The 17,855-nt window shown below is 39.7% G+C and overlaps 1 protein-coding gene and 1 long non-coding RNA gene across 5 annotated transcripts in view; one reads left to right on the forward strand and one right to left on the reverse strand.

The window, feature by feature from the left end:
- FLI1 (Fli-1 proto-oncogene, ETS transcription factor) overlaps positions 1 to 17,401 on the reverse strand; it is a 230,355-nt gene extending 212,954 nt beyond the window's left edge. For 2 of the 4 annotated variants that reach the window (XM_030221799.1, XM_030221796.1), the window contains exons 1-2: positions 17,364 to 17,401; positions 15,688 to 15,797 (exon numbers count right to left, since the gene is read on the reverse strand). In XM_030221799.1, coding sequence (XP_030077659.1) covers positions 15,688 to 15,759 — 72 coding nt within the window. In that variant the 5' untranslated portion in view covers positions 15,760 to 15,797; positions 17,364 to 17,401. Of the gene's footprint in view, positions 1 to 6,926; positions 7,104 to 15,687; positions 15,798 to 17,363 lie in introns of those variants that run through there. The other 2 variants (XM_030221797.1, XM_030221798.1) reach the window with 2 other exon arrangements.
- LOC115482197 lies at positions 7,142 to 11,281 on the forward strand. The gene is made up of 2 exons (XR_003944043.1): positions 7,142 to 7,344; positions 10,525 to 11,281. It is a non-coding gene; the product is annotated as an uncharacterized LOC115482197 (long non-coding RNA).
- Positions 17,402 to 17,855: the final 454 nt, after the last annotated feature.

Here is a 17,855-nt window from a genome sequence, read left to right on the forward strand (position 1 = left end):
AAATGGCCGCCTTTATGATTGCAAAGTACAGTCATCATTCTTGATAGAAAAACAGAACAGACTCAGACACAGAGACTGATCACCACACTCATGCTTTCACACTATCACTCAGAAAAGTCCAACAGTAAGTAGTACGCACATACACACACAACAATGTAAGCAATCACAAAAAGATACAAGAAAACTACTTGCAGGGAGAGGAAAAAGGAGAGGCCACATATCACCATGCATAGCAGCTTACAGGCCACTCTTGCAGCTGCAAAGGCACCCTCCATCCTTTGGTTGATCCTTCTTGTGCTAAAGACAGAGGGAGCCTCCACCAATGTCCAGTATTGACATAAGGGTGTTGGCTTCACCTATATCTGAAAAACCTGGAAATACAAAAGAATGAAATTTTGACATAGCATAAGCTGTAAATATTACCTAAGCTACACTTGTGTTTCTCCCTTTTAAAAAAAGGGTAAAACAACTGTTTGCAAACTACTTCTGTTCTGCAAAATGTTATGTGAACATAAGAATGATAGAAAAATGCTACTTACTGGTCTGGATGGGAGTAGCCTGAGGGAGCCCATTCCATGTCACAGCACTGGCCTGGATGCAGACGTTGGAAGAAATGGAGTGGAGGAGTGGCCTAGTGGTTAGTGTGGTGGACTTTGGACCTGGAGAACGGGGTTCAATTCCCACTACAGGCACAGGCAGCTCCTTGTGACTCTGGGCAAGTCACTTAACCCTCCATTGCCCCAGGTACAAATAAGTACCTGTATATAATATGTAAGCCACATTGAACCTGCTATGAGTGGGAAAGTGTGGGGTACAAATGTAACAAAAAAAAAAGGGGGGATGGATTTTCAATATAAGCACTTCATTTTCCCTGGTGGTTAGTCTGACAAACAGGAAGCTCATGCAATTGGATATATTTACATCTGCCCCTGGCCACAAAGGTGGCAGAAATGAGCCAAAGACTGTACCTTTGTGAAATGTGTAAAACCGACTGGAAAGACTGTCAATAGACCTACTGGTGCTGGTCAGGTCATCTAAACTGGTTTAAGAAGCATAATAAAATGTTTATATACACCAGTGTGGTCCTGGTTACTCATTTGTTTTCCTGTCCTCCAACCCTTACTGTGCTAGGCTGCTTGACATAAAGCTAAATTTAATGGAAAACGATGCTTCATAACTTTGAAATGCTGAGAGCATTGTTTGTAAAAGGATCTGTCATCTAGTTTTAACAAATGATAGAACTGTAGTGGGGAAAGGTCACTGTGGAACTTGTTACCGGTAGACATTAGAATGACCAGAAATTATGTGAAGTTTAGGCAGTTATTAAAAACATGGCTCTTCAGAAATATCTAAAATAGTTTATCCAAGAGAAGTGCTGGACCTTATCTATTTTTGACAGTAATAAAGATACCATCTGTTATTAGTTGATGTTATTAAGAGTTGATTTTGTTACGTATTTGCTTTTATTTTGTAAATGATGTTGATTAAGGATGGTTTATCTGTAACAACTTATGTAGGATGAAATGTTTGCAAATGACTCAAATTATTTTAACCTATCTAGAACTGATAGGTTAAGAGGAATATATAGACTCATATTAAATTAAAATGGCATTAAACAGTCTTCCCTAATGTGTGATGCCATTACAAATCAGTCCCATAGACAGAAATAGAGATGTGGGTATAGGAGAGCTTCAAATATAACGTAGAAGCAATGAGCACAGGTTGTTTTTTTTTTAACTTAATGGGCAGGATTCAGTAAATGGCGCTGTAAAATAGGCACTGGAAAAAATCAGTGCATAGCACTATTCCATAAAGGGTGCTCTGGTACGAGCACCTTTTATAGGATAGTGCCCAGCGAGGATTCCCGCACCCAACGTTGGGCATGAGGATTTGTGCCAACTGAAACAATGGTGTAAATCCTGGCACAAGTTGAGTGTGCAACCCCAGAGTTCTATTCTGCATGCATCTTTTGAGAATGCCCCTGGCCCGCCATTCCCCTTCCATGGCCATGGCCCTTTGAGTTGCGAGCTATGGGGTTGGGCGCCCAGGATCATAGAGTAGCAAGCAGTCAGATGCATGTGCAACCCCCCTAATTGGTGCCAACTAACATCAATAATTGATGGTTAGTGTTCAATTATTTATGTTAATTCATTCATTAAGCAATTAGGTTGTGCATGCGTCCCAGGATTGCATGGGGATTTAGGTGCCCAAACTTGAGCGACCTTTATAGAATCTAGGAGAAATATGTGCTGTTCAATATAATTATCTGTTTAATGTGGCAATATAATTTGTTAGCTTAATGTGGTATTCAGTATAATGATAAACCAATATACTGGTCTTGATTACTTGGCTCTTCATTATTCCTAAGCCAGGCCTTTCCAAACTTATCCTGGGAACCCCAGAGTCAGTTAATTTTTCAGTCTATCCACAGTGATGAGGTTTGCCTTGTGTTTACATTTGTAGTTAGCCCCTTAAGACGCTACGCAGTGAAAGGGCAAAAATCGCTTATATTGAGAAAGTTTTAAAGATTGGATCTAAAAAAGTATTGCTACATTAGATGTGACAGGATTATTCAGTGTTATTTGAACATGTGGATAACAGCAATACATGAACATTCAAGATCACTGCAATGTATAAATATTTAAGAACAAGGAAAGTACACTGATTAATCATACTTATGAGAGAGAAAGCTCAGGAAGCATCTAAACTTCAATCAATGAACTGCATGGTGCATTCATGTAGTCGATTCTTGACTTTTGTCACATTGAAGTAATTTTGATATATGATGAATGGAGATTCTGTGACAGTACATTTCAGGTTTTGTTAATCTTTTGGGATTGTAGGGTTTTGTGTTTGTATTAATAAAATGTGGTCTTATATGGGATTTATGGTATTTTTGATATATTCAAAATATATACATAATAGTTACATTACAGAAGTAGGGCAGTGAACATACACTAGATAAATGTGCATGCATGGAAATCAGGGCCAGCTTTAAGGATGAGCCAATAAGGCATGGAGAGATTGTCTCATCAGATTGCACCGTCATGGCAACAGGAGCATATTCTTCCCTCCTGCATCTGTGCTGCGCCCCTTCCTCTGGCTGCTCTACAGATAGGACATGCAAGAAAAGCCTTTTCTGTTCCTTGCAAGAAATATGAACTGCCTTGCTTCATGTGCATTATAGCCTGCTAGATAGCCCAAGAATGTGCAGTAGCACAGCTGTGAGAGGACAGAACATGTTCCCACTATTGTGTCCACAGTGGCACTGCTGGGGCAGGTAGGAGATGCAGCAGGGGGTTGAGCATTGGAAGCTGATGCTGGAGCTTGGTAGGGGACTGGAGGCTGGAGAATGATGCTGATGCTGGAGTTGAGGGGCCAGGAGCTAGAAGAAGGCTGGAGGCTGCTGGGGTTGGGGGCAATGCATAGGGAGAAGAGAGCTAAAGGCTTGAGGACTAGAAAAAGGTAGCAGGGTGTTGATGCTGACTGGGGCTGAGGACTAGAAGAAGAAGGGAGCTGGAGGTTGATGCTAGGACTGGAGACTGGAAGGAGGAGGGACTGGTGGCTGACGCTGGGGGAAATGAGAGCAGAGAATAGATTCTGTGAGGGGGACAAGCAAGGCATATGCAGTGTGAAAATGCCAGGGAAAGAGAGAAATAGGTAGAGTGGAAAAGGCAGAGAGAAATGGAAGGAGGGCAGAAAACGGAAGGAGGGCAGATTTGAGGACACAGAAGGAGTAGGTGGGAGAACAGAAGAAGAGAGACTCAAAGATTGCCTGAGTATCAGGAGTATAAGAGAGGGCTTAGGGATTGGGTAGGGTAGAAGAATAAAGGAATAGATGGAGAATATAGTGGGAACAAAGAAAATGAACAGGAATTAGGGAGGACAATGGAACCTAAGTGATTGGGTGAAGGTATGAATTGGATTGTGAGACTGAGTGCAGAAAAATGGAATGGGGAGATCGTTTGGAAGACTTGAAGGGATTGGGAGACAGTTGAATAGGACAGAGGGCTACAGAAAGGTGTGAAACAAAGGAAGGGACTGGTGTTTGAAGGAGAGGTGTGAGGATAGAACTAAGACATAAGAAAGGAACTGGAAGTGAAATGGGGTTGAATGATGGGGAGGTAGCTGGGGCTGGTAAGAGAAGGAGATGCAGAGGATGGTAGATGAGGTTGGGAAGGGAATAAATACAAAGTGTGGAAAATGGGGGTAAGAAAGTAGGTGAAAGATAAAGGAAGATAGAAGGCTGGGGAAAAATGAGAGACAGAGGTGAGGAATGGGATGACTAGGGAAGTAAGAGTGGGAAATGGAAATCTGTAAGTAGGTGAAAAATGAAATGAGGAAGACTGAAGATTGGAGAGGGTCAAGGAGAATTAAATCCAGCTATAGTTTGGTTAAAAAAAAAAAAAAAAGCAGAAGAAAGAAATGGAGAAACAGATTAAACCAAAGGATCATCGTCAGAGGCAGACATAGGGGAGAAAAGGAAGAAGATAGGAAACAGAAAGAACAGAAAATAGAACTGGGATCCTGGAAAGGGGCTTAGAAGAAAATCAGCAAGAGCAAGAGGTAATGAGAGACCAGCACCAATCCAACTGGAAAAATAAAATGAACACAGGTACCTTCTGGTGTGGGGCCAGTCTCCTGATATAAGCCCTGACATCTGCATGGTTCATATTGCAACTGATCCCAAGATGGGGGTACAAAAGGAAAAGCAGACTGACAGCACCATTATACTTTCATCTGGCCCTGCTTGGAATAAACCTAGTGTCCTCTCATCTATCCCATGCATATCCTTTGTGGGTATCCTAAAAACAGAGCAGTTTGTGGGGGGGGGGGGGGGGGGGGGGGGAGGGGGAGTCCTGATCTAACTAGCACATACAAAGGTGGGATTACAAACAACAGAGATAAAGGCTCTAAATATTTGGAGGTTCAACTTCTATGTTTGAATATTTTGTAATAGTATGCAATTTTTTTTAATAACTTTGATGTTTTTCATGTTCTACAGCCTAAAAAACTGCAGTGGAGTTTGCAAATTCTGTGGTTAATTACTTTTTATTAATAAACGTTTCTCATTTTTTAAAAGACAGAATTATAATTAGTCCATACCTGAGGCTGAAATTTCGCAGGATTATACAGTTGATATTCCACTACCTTGTGGTATAAATAAGTCACATACCCCACTATTGGTACCTTTTCGCTCAGGAGACCACAAATAAATGTATGGTTTTTTTTTTCCTCAAATTTGAGTATGTCGAACAGAACCCCCATTCCCCCCGCCCCCCAATATCCCGCTGGCTCTATCTCAGTTTTTTTCTGGCCCTTTTGCTAAACGTTCATACTAGCCACGATCTGTAATCTAATCAAGAGACTTCAGCTCGTGCTGTCCGCTTGTCTTTCCCTTCCAGGTCAGCAGATCTGGGACTTGCAAAAGCCGGCCTACAAACAGAACATCCCCACCCTAGGGACAAGGGCTCTTTCGCAATCTTAGAAAAGAGACCGCCGCTTTGCCACAGTTCATCTTAAAAAAGTGAAACGCCTTATATAAGAAAAAGCAACTCTATACTACGACTGAGCTAACACTAAACCTAAGGCATGCCCCTGGGAGGTTGTATTTCTATGTTACGCTTTCCTTACATCGGACATCTTGAACAATGTTAATGAAAAAATTTGCAAAACCCTATAAATCGATAAATTTGTTAGAGCTGTTAATAACGTATCTGAGGGAATAAATAGTTAGGGGTGGGGGTGGGGGAAGGAGGGGCTTCCGTACACAGCTGTCAACAGTACAAGGGGGATGTTATAGATAAATACGTTAGAGGGGAGGTAATGCAACCTATGTTATTTCTGGTATATACATACTAAGTAATATGAAACCAAAATAACAGATTTCTCAGGCAGGATGCAGAGTTCAGTTTAACATCTGGAAGCAAGCGTGAAAAACAAGCTTATGTATTTGCAGTGCAGTTGTAGGTTGTTCTATGACAATGCATTTTGCTCCTTTTTTTCTGGTTTCTCTGCTTTATCATTGTTATTTCATGTCGTCGAACCAAAACGCAAGAAACCACCACTTCTCTCTACCAATCTGAGGACACACGCCTTCAACCTATGGCAAGATCACGTGCGTCTAAACCTGACGGCCAGTTCATTCACAAGTACGATTGCTTTAAACGCAAATGTTACAAAAAAACCAGAACTACGAGACCGTGCAGCAAGTTAGAGGAGTTGCTGAAAAACCCAGTCTATTTTGGCTCTCACTTTCTTTCCCTTTTCTGTTTCTCGAACTGAAAACACGAACCATTAAAATCAAATCTATGTATTTATTTATTGGGGTTTTTTGCCCTGGAGGCAAGGTACAAGCTACAAGCTTGAAAGGCCTTGGTGTGGCTGCTTGCCACCACCGTTGCGCAGTCACTATCCCGGCTCTCTTATATCGTCACTGCCTCTCTTGTCCAGGCTCTATAAAAGTGGGGAGAAAGCGAAAGAGAAAAGGGGTATCCAAAAGGCACCTCTCACCCCCATTTCCCACCTCTAAAAGAAACTTGCGGGACAGAGTCACTCAGGGGCACTGCTGTCTTTGGAACTGGGGGGGTGGAGAGGGGCTGAGCACTGCAAATTCTCACTACCCTACCATAGGAAAAAAGGGAAAGGTAAGAAAAGAAGCCAAGCAAAAATATTGTAAAGAATCCTCACTTTTTAAGGGCCAGAAAGTGGGAGGGAACTTATTCTTTTCCTAACTCCCCCCCCCCCCCATTTCATCCAAAGTGCGCTCTTTCAAATCATCCCCACTCCTCATCCTCCTCCTCCCCCCCAAATCCATGCTCGCTGTTCTTTTCCTTTACCCTCCCCCCCCCAGTCTCTCTCTTTTTTTTTTTTTTTTAATCTCTGCCTTTCAGCTCATCAGGACCCAAACTGTACTTTTCGCTTACCTTAATCGTCCCGTCCATTTCGAGTATTTTTCAACGCAGCCCACCAGTATCCCGCACATTGACACGGTTTAAGTCTATTACTTCCAGCCCTTCGATATTTCCCCCTCCGCTTCTTTCTCGCCCTCCTATTTTCTTGTGGCAGAGGGAGAGAGAGAGAGACAGTTAACCGGATGAAAACTTTTTTTCTTCTAATTTTGGGAAGTGAAGTCACTTTGCTTCTGAAAGGAGGAAGCTCTTGTCTGGTCCTGCCTTCTGTATCGAGCATCAGGCTATGTATTTTACATACAGGATATTTGCTCTATTCAGATAAGCGAAGGAGAGAAAAATAATAGCTGAGTTTTTTTGCTTCATGTTACTGGTACCTAAGGCTAAACTCTGAAGGACGCAGTTTGTCCCCTTAATGTTCGAATGAAGAAAAGTAAGTATTTTGCAACTTTTCTATTGGCTCCAGTAAACTTTCCTGAGTCATGAATTTCCGCTTCTTCCCACAGTTTTTTTTTTTGGGGACTAATATGTTTTTCCACTAAATACTTGAACATTGCATGGGAATGCAGTGTGTGTGTGTCTTTCAGTAAAGGCAAAATATGAAACTGGAGTTTAGCTATGGATATGCACTTGGAAGCAAAGCTGAAAACCAAACAAAAATGACATTTTAGTCCGCCGTAAAAAAAAAAAAAACATCTGTTGTGCTTTGGGTTATATTTTGGAGCCCATTTGTCCTTAAAAAAACTAATGTTTTGCAGAAAGCACTGTTTCAAGAAGGCTTAAGACAGTTGTTCTAAAATTGCTTTGAATTTTGAAGGGTCTATTTTGTTTTTAAAAATTTTAAAATCATTAAGGACTTACATAGTATCTGGATTTTACAGCAGTCTCTGATAACCAAAAATATTTTCAGAAGTTATAAAGCTGACAGGCATTTTTAATTCACGATTTGTTAAGCCTTTTCATTTTTTTTTTCACATTTCCCCCTGGCTTTGAACTCCCTTTTCAGGCAGGGAATTTCTAACATAAGAGAAGTTTCAAAAAATAAAAAAAAAGTAAGAAACGGAAGAAGTGCATAAGAAACAATTAATTTGCCTGATTTCTGGCGTTTCCTGTGACTTGTTACCATTCTCTAAAGCCTTTACTCCCGCTGGAGAATCCTGGGGAGAAAAAAAAATGCCCTGACTTTTGCATCGTGGTCTTATTCGAGCCACTGAGTACGATTTTTCCAAAGTCAGGAAAAGTGAAGTTCTCTCTGGCACCCCATCCCGACCAGGTTTGTTTAGGGGACACCCACACCGATAACCCAGACCCGCACCACTAACTGCAACAGCCAGCACTGGTCTCTCGTCTCGTATTAATAATCTCAATATATGGCAGAACCCGCGGCCGGTATTAAGAATCGCTTGGCATTTGTCTTGCAACGGTTACCTTTTCCAGTGTGCCCCTCTCCAGTCTGCTAAGTGCTGCCCCTCGTTTGTAAATCCAACAGCAAAGAAAAATTCAAAGCTTGTATTCACCAACAAAATGGAAAAGAAAATATGTCTCCGCTGCTATAATGATGCTTTAATGTTACTACTATATTTCTTCTAAGTATTGCTGCCAGATGTGATCCTCCCTCCCCCTCCCCACTCCCTCCTCCCTTCTCTTTGCCTGGTTTACTCCCCACCCCCCCCCCCTCACCATATACACCCTACTCAAATCACCCTCATCAATTTCACAGCAGTTTTCACGGCAGAATACAGATATAAGCAAGGGATTGAATGGGACCAGGAGGCTTTTTTTTTTTTTTTTGCTCTGGTTGTGGGCATTCTTTCTAACGAGAATGAAGGGGGAGCTCTCCTCCCCTCCCCCTTTCTGTCTGCTCCTCTACAATCCGAGGGGTCTGCACTGGGTTCCCCTGAGACCATCACATCTGGATGCTGCTAGTGGGGTCAGCTCCCCCTTGCCTGGGGCCACAAAGACTGGCGTTCAATTAAAGGAAAAGCAGACTTTAACTCCTTGTGTTCCGTCACTCACACTTTCCCTCCTTCTCTTGTCTTCTCGCCATTGCCACATGGCAGCTGTTAATTCCAGAAAGAAAAGAGGTTAAAGAAAGACCAAGCTGGGAAAAAATGAAATGCATCCTTTCCAAACCGTTTCCATCTCTAGTCAATAAAAAAAAAAAAAAAAAAGTAAGCAAGTGCGCTTGGAGGAAGCTGAAAAGCAAAAGCCATCGATCAGGATGGTGCAAACTTGATGTAAGTTGATGGGCGCGTGTTCTCTCTCTCTCTCTCTCTCTCTCTCTCTCTCTCTCTCACCTCTTCCCTTCCTATTATAAATCTTCTGCTGCAGTATATACAAGCCTAATACAGAACAGAGATGTGATATATAAATGTTGACCATAGAGTATCATCCCCACAGTGATTTCTATCCATACAGACACAGAAGCCAACTTTTCAGAATGGTTGGGGGTGCTAAACCCCATTATAAATTACCCTTCATTGGACAAAGAGAAAGCTTCTTAATATTGGGGGTGCTCAAGCACCCACAGAGCTGACACCTTTGCATACAACTTTGCCAGATATGCCAATCCCAGGTATTTCATGCCAGCTATTTATGCTCATCTTGTGTGGCCCTGTAGATGTTTCACTATCTAATGCTTAAATTCCTTCAGATGTGTTTTAAAGACCAGATTTGGGGAAAAAAACCTAAAATGATTGCCTTCAGATTTTTGTCAAAAAACAGGCCTTTTCCTCTAAAGTCTTGTTTCCTTGGATTTAGTTTTAGATCCAGACCTGGAGCTAATACATTTAATGAGGGGGGTTGGGGGCCAGCTTCTTACAACCCTTCAAGAAAGTCGTTTGGAAACCTGTATGCTTTATTTTGATTACCTATAAGCAAATCCTTCATTTTCTGTTTCAGTATCCCTTTGCCCTAAGCACCAATATCTTAATGCAACAATGATAATACCAGTACTCTGCCCTGCAACATCTTGGGACCTCCTAAAGCCCAGTTTGCTCTCCTCTATGGCCTCCACTGCTTAATATTAGATTTATCTCATATGTAGGCGTGGTATTAGTCTGGTGGTAGTCTCGGTTGTCACATATTACCACATGTTGAAAAGTTTTTTTCCTAAATCTAATAATAGAAGTTGGTTTTATGCCTTCTTTTAAATTTGCCAAAGTCTGAATCATTCACCGAGGTTGTTGATTTAGAACCATAGGAATTTTTTTTTCTGTTAACTGTTTGTTAGCTTCAGGCCACAAAATATAACATAGTTGTTCTTTCCAGGCAATTTTCTAATTTTTAACCAAAATTTGGAACAAATCAGATAAAGAACTTTTCATTAAATCATATTTAAATAATACATCTTCTATGCATTAAAGACAGCAAACTGTGCTATTACCCATCAAACATCTGGAGTATTGTTTTTTGTTTTCTTTTTTTTTAAATCTTGGCAGATAATACAGTTTTCACAAACACCACCAAGGACAGCAAGTATCGATTTCATTAGCAAAAAGAAGCAAAATAGAAGAAACCAGTCAAAAGAAAGACATGCAGAACATAAAAACGTAGAAAAGTATCAAATCTAATAAATGTTTAAAACCTTTACTGACACTGTTTTTTGTTTTAGGTTTCACAGGAGTGGCCTGGCCTGTTCTCGAGAAACATTGACTGAGGGAAAGGAGGCCAGCTACTTACGATTCCTACAGCCACAACTGGCTTAGTTGACCTTGAACAGTCACTTTACCTCACTGCCCTCAAGCTGCTAGGCAAGGGGTGAATTCTCTGTTCCGTCTAAACCTTAGCCTAGTAAGTTTGAAGGTTTGTGAGACTTTAATATCAAACCCTGAGATAATATTAGTTTCATCGGTGTGGCAAGGCAACGGCTGGAAGACTGTGGCGGAAAGACAATGAACTTTCAAAATAATTTTCTACAATTCTGATGACTGGGTGTTTTTAATGACCAAAGCAGTGACATTTCAGGAGCAGCGTGCCTTTCTTTTAATTCACAGAATTTAACTTTGTATTTGATTGTTTGCCTGAAATACTTCCCACTGATTTTCTCCAAGACATTATGTGGCCGAAACGCTCCAAAAAAAAAAAAAGTGAAGAAAATATATCTAGTCTCTGTTAGCAAGACCAAACAGTACCAAACATGTCAGATCTGCTGAAAAGTAGAAAGTCGCATATCAAATCAATACTAAAGTCGGAGCCCTGCACAATGTATTTCAAGAAATGTAGTTGGCCCTTAAAAAAAAAAAAAAAAAGCCAAATCACGTTATGAAACAGAGGATGTGGCAACTATGTGGCACTCTTTACTTAAAAAGAACGCAGAAGATGCATCATATGGTAGAACCCTATTGCAGCAAATTCTAGTAAGAAGATCCCAAAAGGGAGCAAAGGAGCCAAGACACGTGCAGGCTAGACTTCTGAGCAATTTAGGGAGTACTGCAGTTACTGTAAATTACATTTTTAAGAGCCGGTCGCTTTCTTTCTGTCTTCTCTCTTTTGCCCAAAATGGAATAAGAATAAGCTCCTCCTACTTAGCCACTGTTACTGCTGGGAAGCTAAAGTGTGCTACTGTGCTAACACTGGTCGGAGACATATACTAGCATTACCCAGAATTATACGGGAACAAATAAATGAGAAACAGAAAGCCTCAGGGGAAATGATTTCTGGAAAAGGGTATGGCCTTAAATTTTTTTTTTTTTAAAGGGCTCTTACTTTTAAATCCAAATATAAAAATCCTTCCCAAAACAAAACATTAAAAATAAAAAAAATAGGAAACCGAGGAATAAGAACAGCAGGAGGGAAAGCGTAGCTAGTAGCAACCAGCCACATTATTAGTTCATATGTTGAGAAATCTTGTGCTGCAGCTAAAGATTTGATAAGGTATCCCTTTCTTTTGTTAAACAGGTTTAAATAAGGGAAAACTAAGCTGAGCCCAGTGCTGGTACTAGACATTCAGGGGCCCAGGGCAGAAGCTGGGGAGGTGGGGGGGGGGGGGGGTCAAAAAAGCTGGCCTTCAACTTATACCTCCTTTAGTTTGAGGCAGAAACGTTCATAATAATATAAGGAGGGGGAGGGCTGGTAAGAAACATTTCCTATAATTCTAGCAAAGTAGAGTTTGAAAAAAAAATAGTGAAAAATGAAAATTAAGACTGCAGTGCACTAGCTAAAAAAAATGTCTGGCCCCTCGCTTGAGGCCATAATTAATTTGCCATTTATTTTTATTGGAGAACCTAAGTCTCGACTGACCTTAGAAAAACACCGCTTCTGCTAGACCACAGATGCGCTTCAATGGGAATGAAGATTGTTTGCTCTTTCTGAAACTTCTCTTTAAGCCTACCTTCTTTTAAATTGGGGGGGGGGGGGGGATTTCGTGACTTGGGGGGAGGGGAGGCGTCGTAAATGTTTTATTTTAGTGTCCATCCATTTTTATTTGAGCGGGTAAGTAGTTAGAATTAAAAAAAAAATTCTGCCTGAAGTTATGTAGACTAAAAAAAGAGCATTGGTTAGGTTAAGAAATAATGGAGCACTAAAAGTTAGGCCACTAATGTGAGGGACGTAACTCAGAAGGGTTCAGTTACTTTGGGGGCTGGTGTCTGGCAGCCAGAAGGCTTTGCCCGTGCGAAATTGTCCCTGGTGTGCAAAACCAGTCTCTTTTGTTTTATTTCACTTAACAAGAACTTCGAACGGCACTTGTAGCAGAACAAAGGATCATTCATATATTTTTTTTCGAAATATGCAAGTTAACCTTGTAAAAGATCAATACATGTTTTTCATTTTACTTTTTAACTATTAGAATTATGCTTGTTCTTTTTAAACGACCGTAGATTAGACTTAGATATTTCGATGATTTTTTTTCTTAACTTTTGGATAAAGTATGTTGCTTCTGAGTAAGGGATTAATATCTAAAAGAATAAAGTGGAATAAGAAAAAAAAGTTTTAACACATATTTCTTTACTTTGGGCAAGGGGTGTGATGTGAATTTTTCACCTTTCTGCCTCTGGATTCCTATGAAGTCTCTGCACATAAAACTTGTTTGTATGTATGTATGTATGTATGTATGTGTATATATATAATCTTTATAAATACGTTCTCTCTCTCCCCCCTCCCTTCCTTTATGCTGATCAATTAGGGTATTATCTTACCACTTTCAATATATAGCGATATTTCAAACAATGTCTACCAAATTCTAGAAGTTAGTGCATGCATCATCCTGACCAGTAAACTCAATCAGTTTGCTGCAAATTAGAATCTGAGGAATAAAATCTGAATGCATTTTTACACAAATTAAAGGGTGTAGGTTTCAATATGCGTTTGCTTCCCTTGCATAGATCCACACAATATACTCAAAGGATTGGATTAAAATTTGTCTTGTACATGATTCTGTAGAGGCTTGATATGTTTCAAATCCCACTGGAACATAATATAGTAACCAAGTGAAGCATTTGTTTTATAGTTTAATATTCTTTTCAATATACATTTCCTGGACACTACATATTCTATTAATGTTGTTTTTTTCAGCACCTCCTCGTTTTTATCAACAACCTTGCCTGACATTTGTATTTCCCTCGTCTCCCCTCTAGAAATGATTTCCCCTATCTTGTCCATCAACAATTCAGTTTTCACAGAACAGGCAGGCAAATATAGACGTTCAAAGAAGTGTGTACTTATTTTAATGTGTTTTTTTTCCCTTACACAGTCTTTCAAAAGTACATCCAAGCTGATTTTTCGCAGGCTTCTTTTTGGTCCTGAAATCTGGATTTGGAAGATTGTTATCCCTGCAAAAGTGGACAAGTGCCAGTGTTTGGAAGCAGTTTTCATGTTTTCCTTTTGAATTAAAATACCAGTGCCTTTGCCCACTGGCCCCCTCTGTGTAAGCGTGCTGTGTTTAGCCTTCTGACAACCCAAAGACCCTACAGAACAACTCCAATATTGTTTCCCCTTCTCGGACTCTTCTGGTTTCCATGAATAACTCTCTTTGTGGGCCGACACAAATGTTATTATTGTAGGAAAACCAATTTCTAACCAGAGAAGCTCTTCATCAGGTTTCCCCCTTCCGTCACCTTCAAGTAAAGGCTCAGAAGCAGCAAATTTTACTAACGGTCTTTTAAAACGCCCCTCCCACCACAACCACCGCCATCATCACCCTCCTGTCGCTTCTCGTAAGGACCTCAACTTCCAAATGCATCACTATATAAAAACTTAATTCGTTCATATATTGAACTAAGATGAAGCAAAAAAAATATCAAATTTGAAGAACCAATATTTATAATGCCTTCTTATTGTGAGTTTAGATATTGGGTTCACTGAGGATTTTATTAATGATAATGTTTTTATTGTGCTTGCGATTCTCTCTAAAACACATGATTTAAGATGGGAATTAAGAGTCAGAATTACTAAAGAATCCCCCCCCCCCCCCGTTTCTGTCTATGGGGAAAATGCTTAGGACATCTGGCCCACATGTTTCATGAAGTTCAATAAAGTTGAATCCTGTCTGCAGTACAACAAGAAAATCTTCATTACAAGGCCGCATTTGTCTTTTTTTTTTTTAAACCTCGGGAGAAAAGAAATATTACACTTTCCCGATTTTGTGGTAATTATCACAGGAAACCTTCTTCAACTTCTATTGCACCCTACAGTGTGAAATACATATAGAAACACATGTACATATAAAGATAGAGATAGAAATAGATTAATCTGGATACAAAAAGCACCCTACATTTCTATATAGGAATAACATAAAAGCAAGTGCTTTTATATTAATTCCTAAGCAGTGCTTCATTTCTTATTATGAATATTGGTCAAATATGACCCTTAGATAAATGGAGGAATCCCAGCCTCTAGCCTTTTATGGAGATGGCCTCCTTACTATTGTAAGCAAGATGATGGGCTCCTCATTTTTAGGCAAATCAGAGTTTTCTGAAGGAGGAAACTCTCAGTGGGAAATAACAAGCCTTGGTGATTCCTTTCTGATGTTGCTGAAACCTATAAAGATGGAATTTTTTTTTTTTTTTTTTTTTGCCCTTGTGTTTCTCATTCGCTCTGAGAGTTCTAGGATACAATCTTTCTTTAAACGTGTAAACCAGATGTGTCCCAAAGACTGGTTTGTTTACATTCTTAGGGAAAACTATGATGTCAAATATAATATAGTATTCAAACAAGTACAGGGCAGGAACTAGGAAGTTTGAGGTTTGGGTTTGGAACTGATAGAGAAATGTCAGTCTAAAATACCACCTGATATCTAAGCTAAATACCTATTCCCAAGAGACATTTCTTGGTGACCTCTGTTTTACTTTTTCAAAGTCTTAGCTGATTTGTGTACAGGTAGGTATGTTTCACTGTTTTTCCTTCTAAAACTTATTTTAGGTCAACCGAAGGAGAAACTTAAAAAAAAAAGTTGTTTTTCTTAACAATGAATAGAAAAAGTAGCAGATGTGTAATATTTTAGTTTACTCACTAGCAAATTGATATTTGTCATACTGAAAACCAAAATTCGAAATGAAATTATATGCTTGTAAGATCATACTACCAACTGGCGATTTTTGTTTTAAAGGTCTGTGTAACTGTAGCAAGAAAAATCACGTTCAAGAATAAATTAAAAACAAACAAAGAAAGCCAATTACAATGTTGCTATTTTCTATTTTAAATGACTATCAAAGAGCACAAGCAAAAATGGAGCGTATTATTTTGTTTTGTGTTCCAACATCTTTGGGTAAAACTATAGCCACTAATTGTTGGAAATGGGTCAAAATAATCTATAGCGCCATGGAAGTGTTATTATTACCTGTTTAAAGATGGTGTCATGTCTTACCTTGACGTAAGACGATGTGTCTGGGACAGTCTGAAACATCCTCATGTATAACTTTATTTTATAGACAAGGTTCTAAAATAGCCCTAGAATAAAATAAACACCATAAAAATGTTTCCAAAAGAGGTCCTTTGCCAGAGCTTGTAGATCCTGAAGGGTGATAAAGGGATTGGCTTCTCTAAAAGCTGATTTTCTACGATTATAGACTAATTGCATGGAGTGCAATAAATCCAGTAATCATATCATTTATTCAGGTATATATATATATATATATATATATATATATACACACACACACACACACACACTTCAAAAGAAATATGTTGGATTAGGAGTTAATCGTCACTTCGTTAAAAGCATACCTGTGATCGTTAGTCCGCATGAATACTTTATTTCCACAGTCTAGAGAGAAAATTTACCCATTTTCCCTCAGCTTTCTACGGCTAAGATTTTAATTATCAACAGCCCATTTTCATGGAAAGTGATGCATACAATTCTGTTTCTTCAAAAGCCACAGTGATGGCGTCATCATAGGTGAGTGAAACCAGGTTCTGCTCTTATTTAAATTACTCTGATGACATAGGTTGAAGAGCCACAGTGCGACTGTTACAGCCAAAACAGGAACAACGTGGAAGGAATTATTTCTTCCAATAGCAAAATTATCTCCAAGAAGCAACTGCAGCATTCAATGGAATGATATTTAGGGAACATATTAACTTCAAATATTTTTCAAAGTAAAGAAAAGGCAACCAACTGGTAAATATTCAAATAAATCAACACAGATCTTTAGGACAAATATGTTCCCTGGTCTTTTCTGCTAAATTTCTCTTTTTTCCCTCTCTTTTTACTGCTAATTACACTTATTACAAGTTGTGGACCCTGCAGCTCCCTACATTTTTCTTCAAGGTTGTTAACTTCTTTCTCATCAAAGACTGGGCGTAAGAAGGCATCTAATCAATGTTTCTTTGTCTCTTTTGAATGTTTATTGGTTCCAGTTGATGCTATTTCAGATCCTGAAGCCACCGCAGCTCGTGCAGGGAGTTCAGTAGTTACAGTAACAGAGTCAGATTCATAATTCACCCATTAGAACTTAATTGAAAACCATCCCATCTCTGTCTGGGGTCACTCTCCCTCCACCCCCACATAATCCTCCGAAAGCAATCTGTTCTCTCTAGTTTATAGCCAAGGAGAGTTGCTTTCCTGGCAAATTAGAAGTTGTCTAGTTACAGGTAAAAGGTTTTATTGGTGCATTCATTACCAATTGACTAGTACGCCGCAAACCGATTAACCAAGCATTAAAGTGGATCTTATATCTCAATGGATTTTACTGTCTGACTATTAAAAAGTCTCTTTTTCCCCTTTGCCCTGTAGGAACGCAATGGGGGGCTGAGTTTTGCACAGAATTCCTGCCTCCCTCAAGCCCATCTTCTCGTTGCCTATTCAGCGAGAAAAATAGGAATGTTATTACTTGCGATCGAAAAAAAAGGGAGGGGTTCACAGGGACCGCAAGCACACCTTTAAAATTAAAAAAAAATATGAATATATCCCCCTGCTGAAGTAGCAGTTATGAACTATACTAAAGTTAGTCTTTTTCCTATTAGCCCCCCCTTTGTTTTTTCATTTACTTTCCTCAAATAGAAATCGGAACTCACCTTTTACACTCTACCCCCCTCCTCAATCAGGAGCAGTTGAGTTGGAAGAGATCCACTTTACAAATGAAAAAAAAAACGATCACGTCCCAGCTGTGGATTATTATCCTGCAGTTGCAAATACACACGATGCTGCTTGAGGCTTGTGTTTTGTTTGGGTGCTTCTCCCCCCCCCCCCCCCAAATGGGATGATGTACGGTAGTTAGACCCAACCTCGACTTTCCAAGGAAAGCTTCCCTCGCGCTCCAGCCCGTCCAGACAGGCAGCAGCTCGAACCCATATCCACAGGGAGTTCCAAGAATGGATTTAGTTTCTGTTTCTGAGAGAGAGAGAGAGAGAGAGAGTGTTTCATTCACTTTCCCTCCCTCCTTCCTCTCCTAATTCGATTTCCGTTCTCTTATCTACATTTCTAGTACCTCTTGATTAATTGTTGAGACAGGACATCCTACTATCTGCCAAAATCTACAGATCCTTTCCTTGCGATCTTCAATCTTT

Source organism: Microcaecilia unicolor, chromosome 12, assembly GCF_901765095.1.
Source record: "Microcaecilia unicolor chromosome 12, aMicUni1.1, whole genome shotgun sequence".
Taxonomy (NCBI): Eukaryota; Metazoa; Chordata; class Amphibia; order Gymnophiona; family Siphonopidae; genus Microcaecilia; species Microcaecilia unicolor.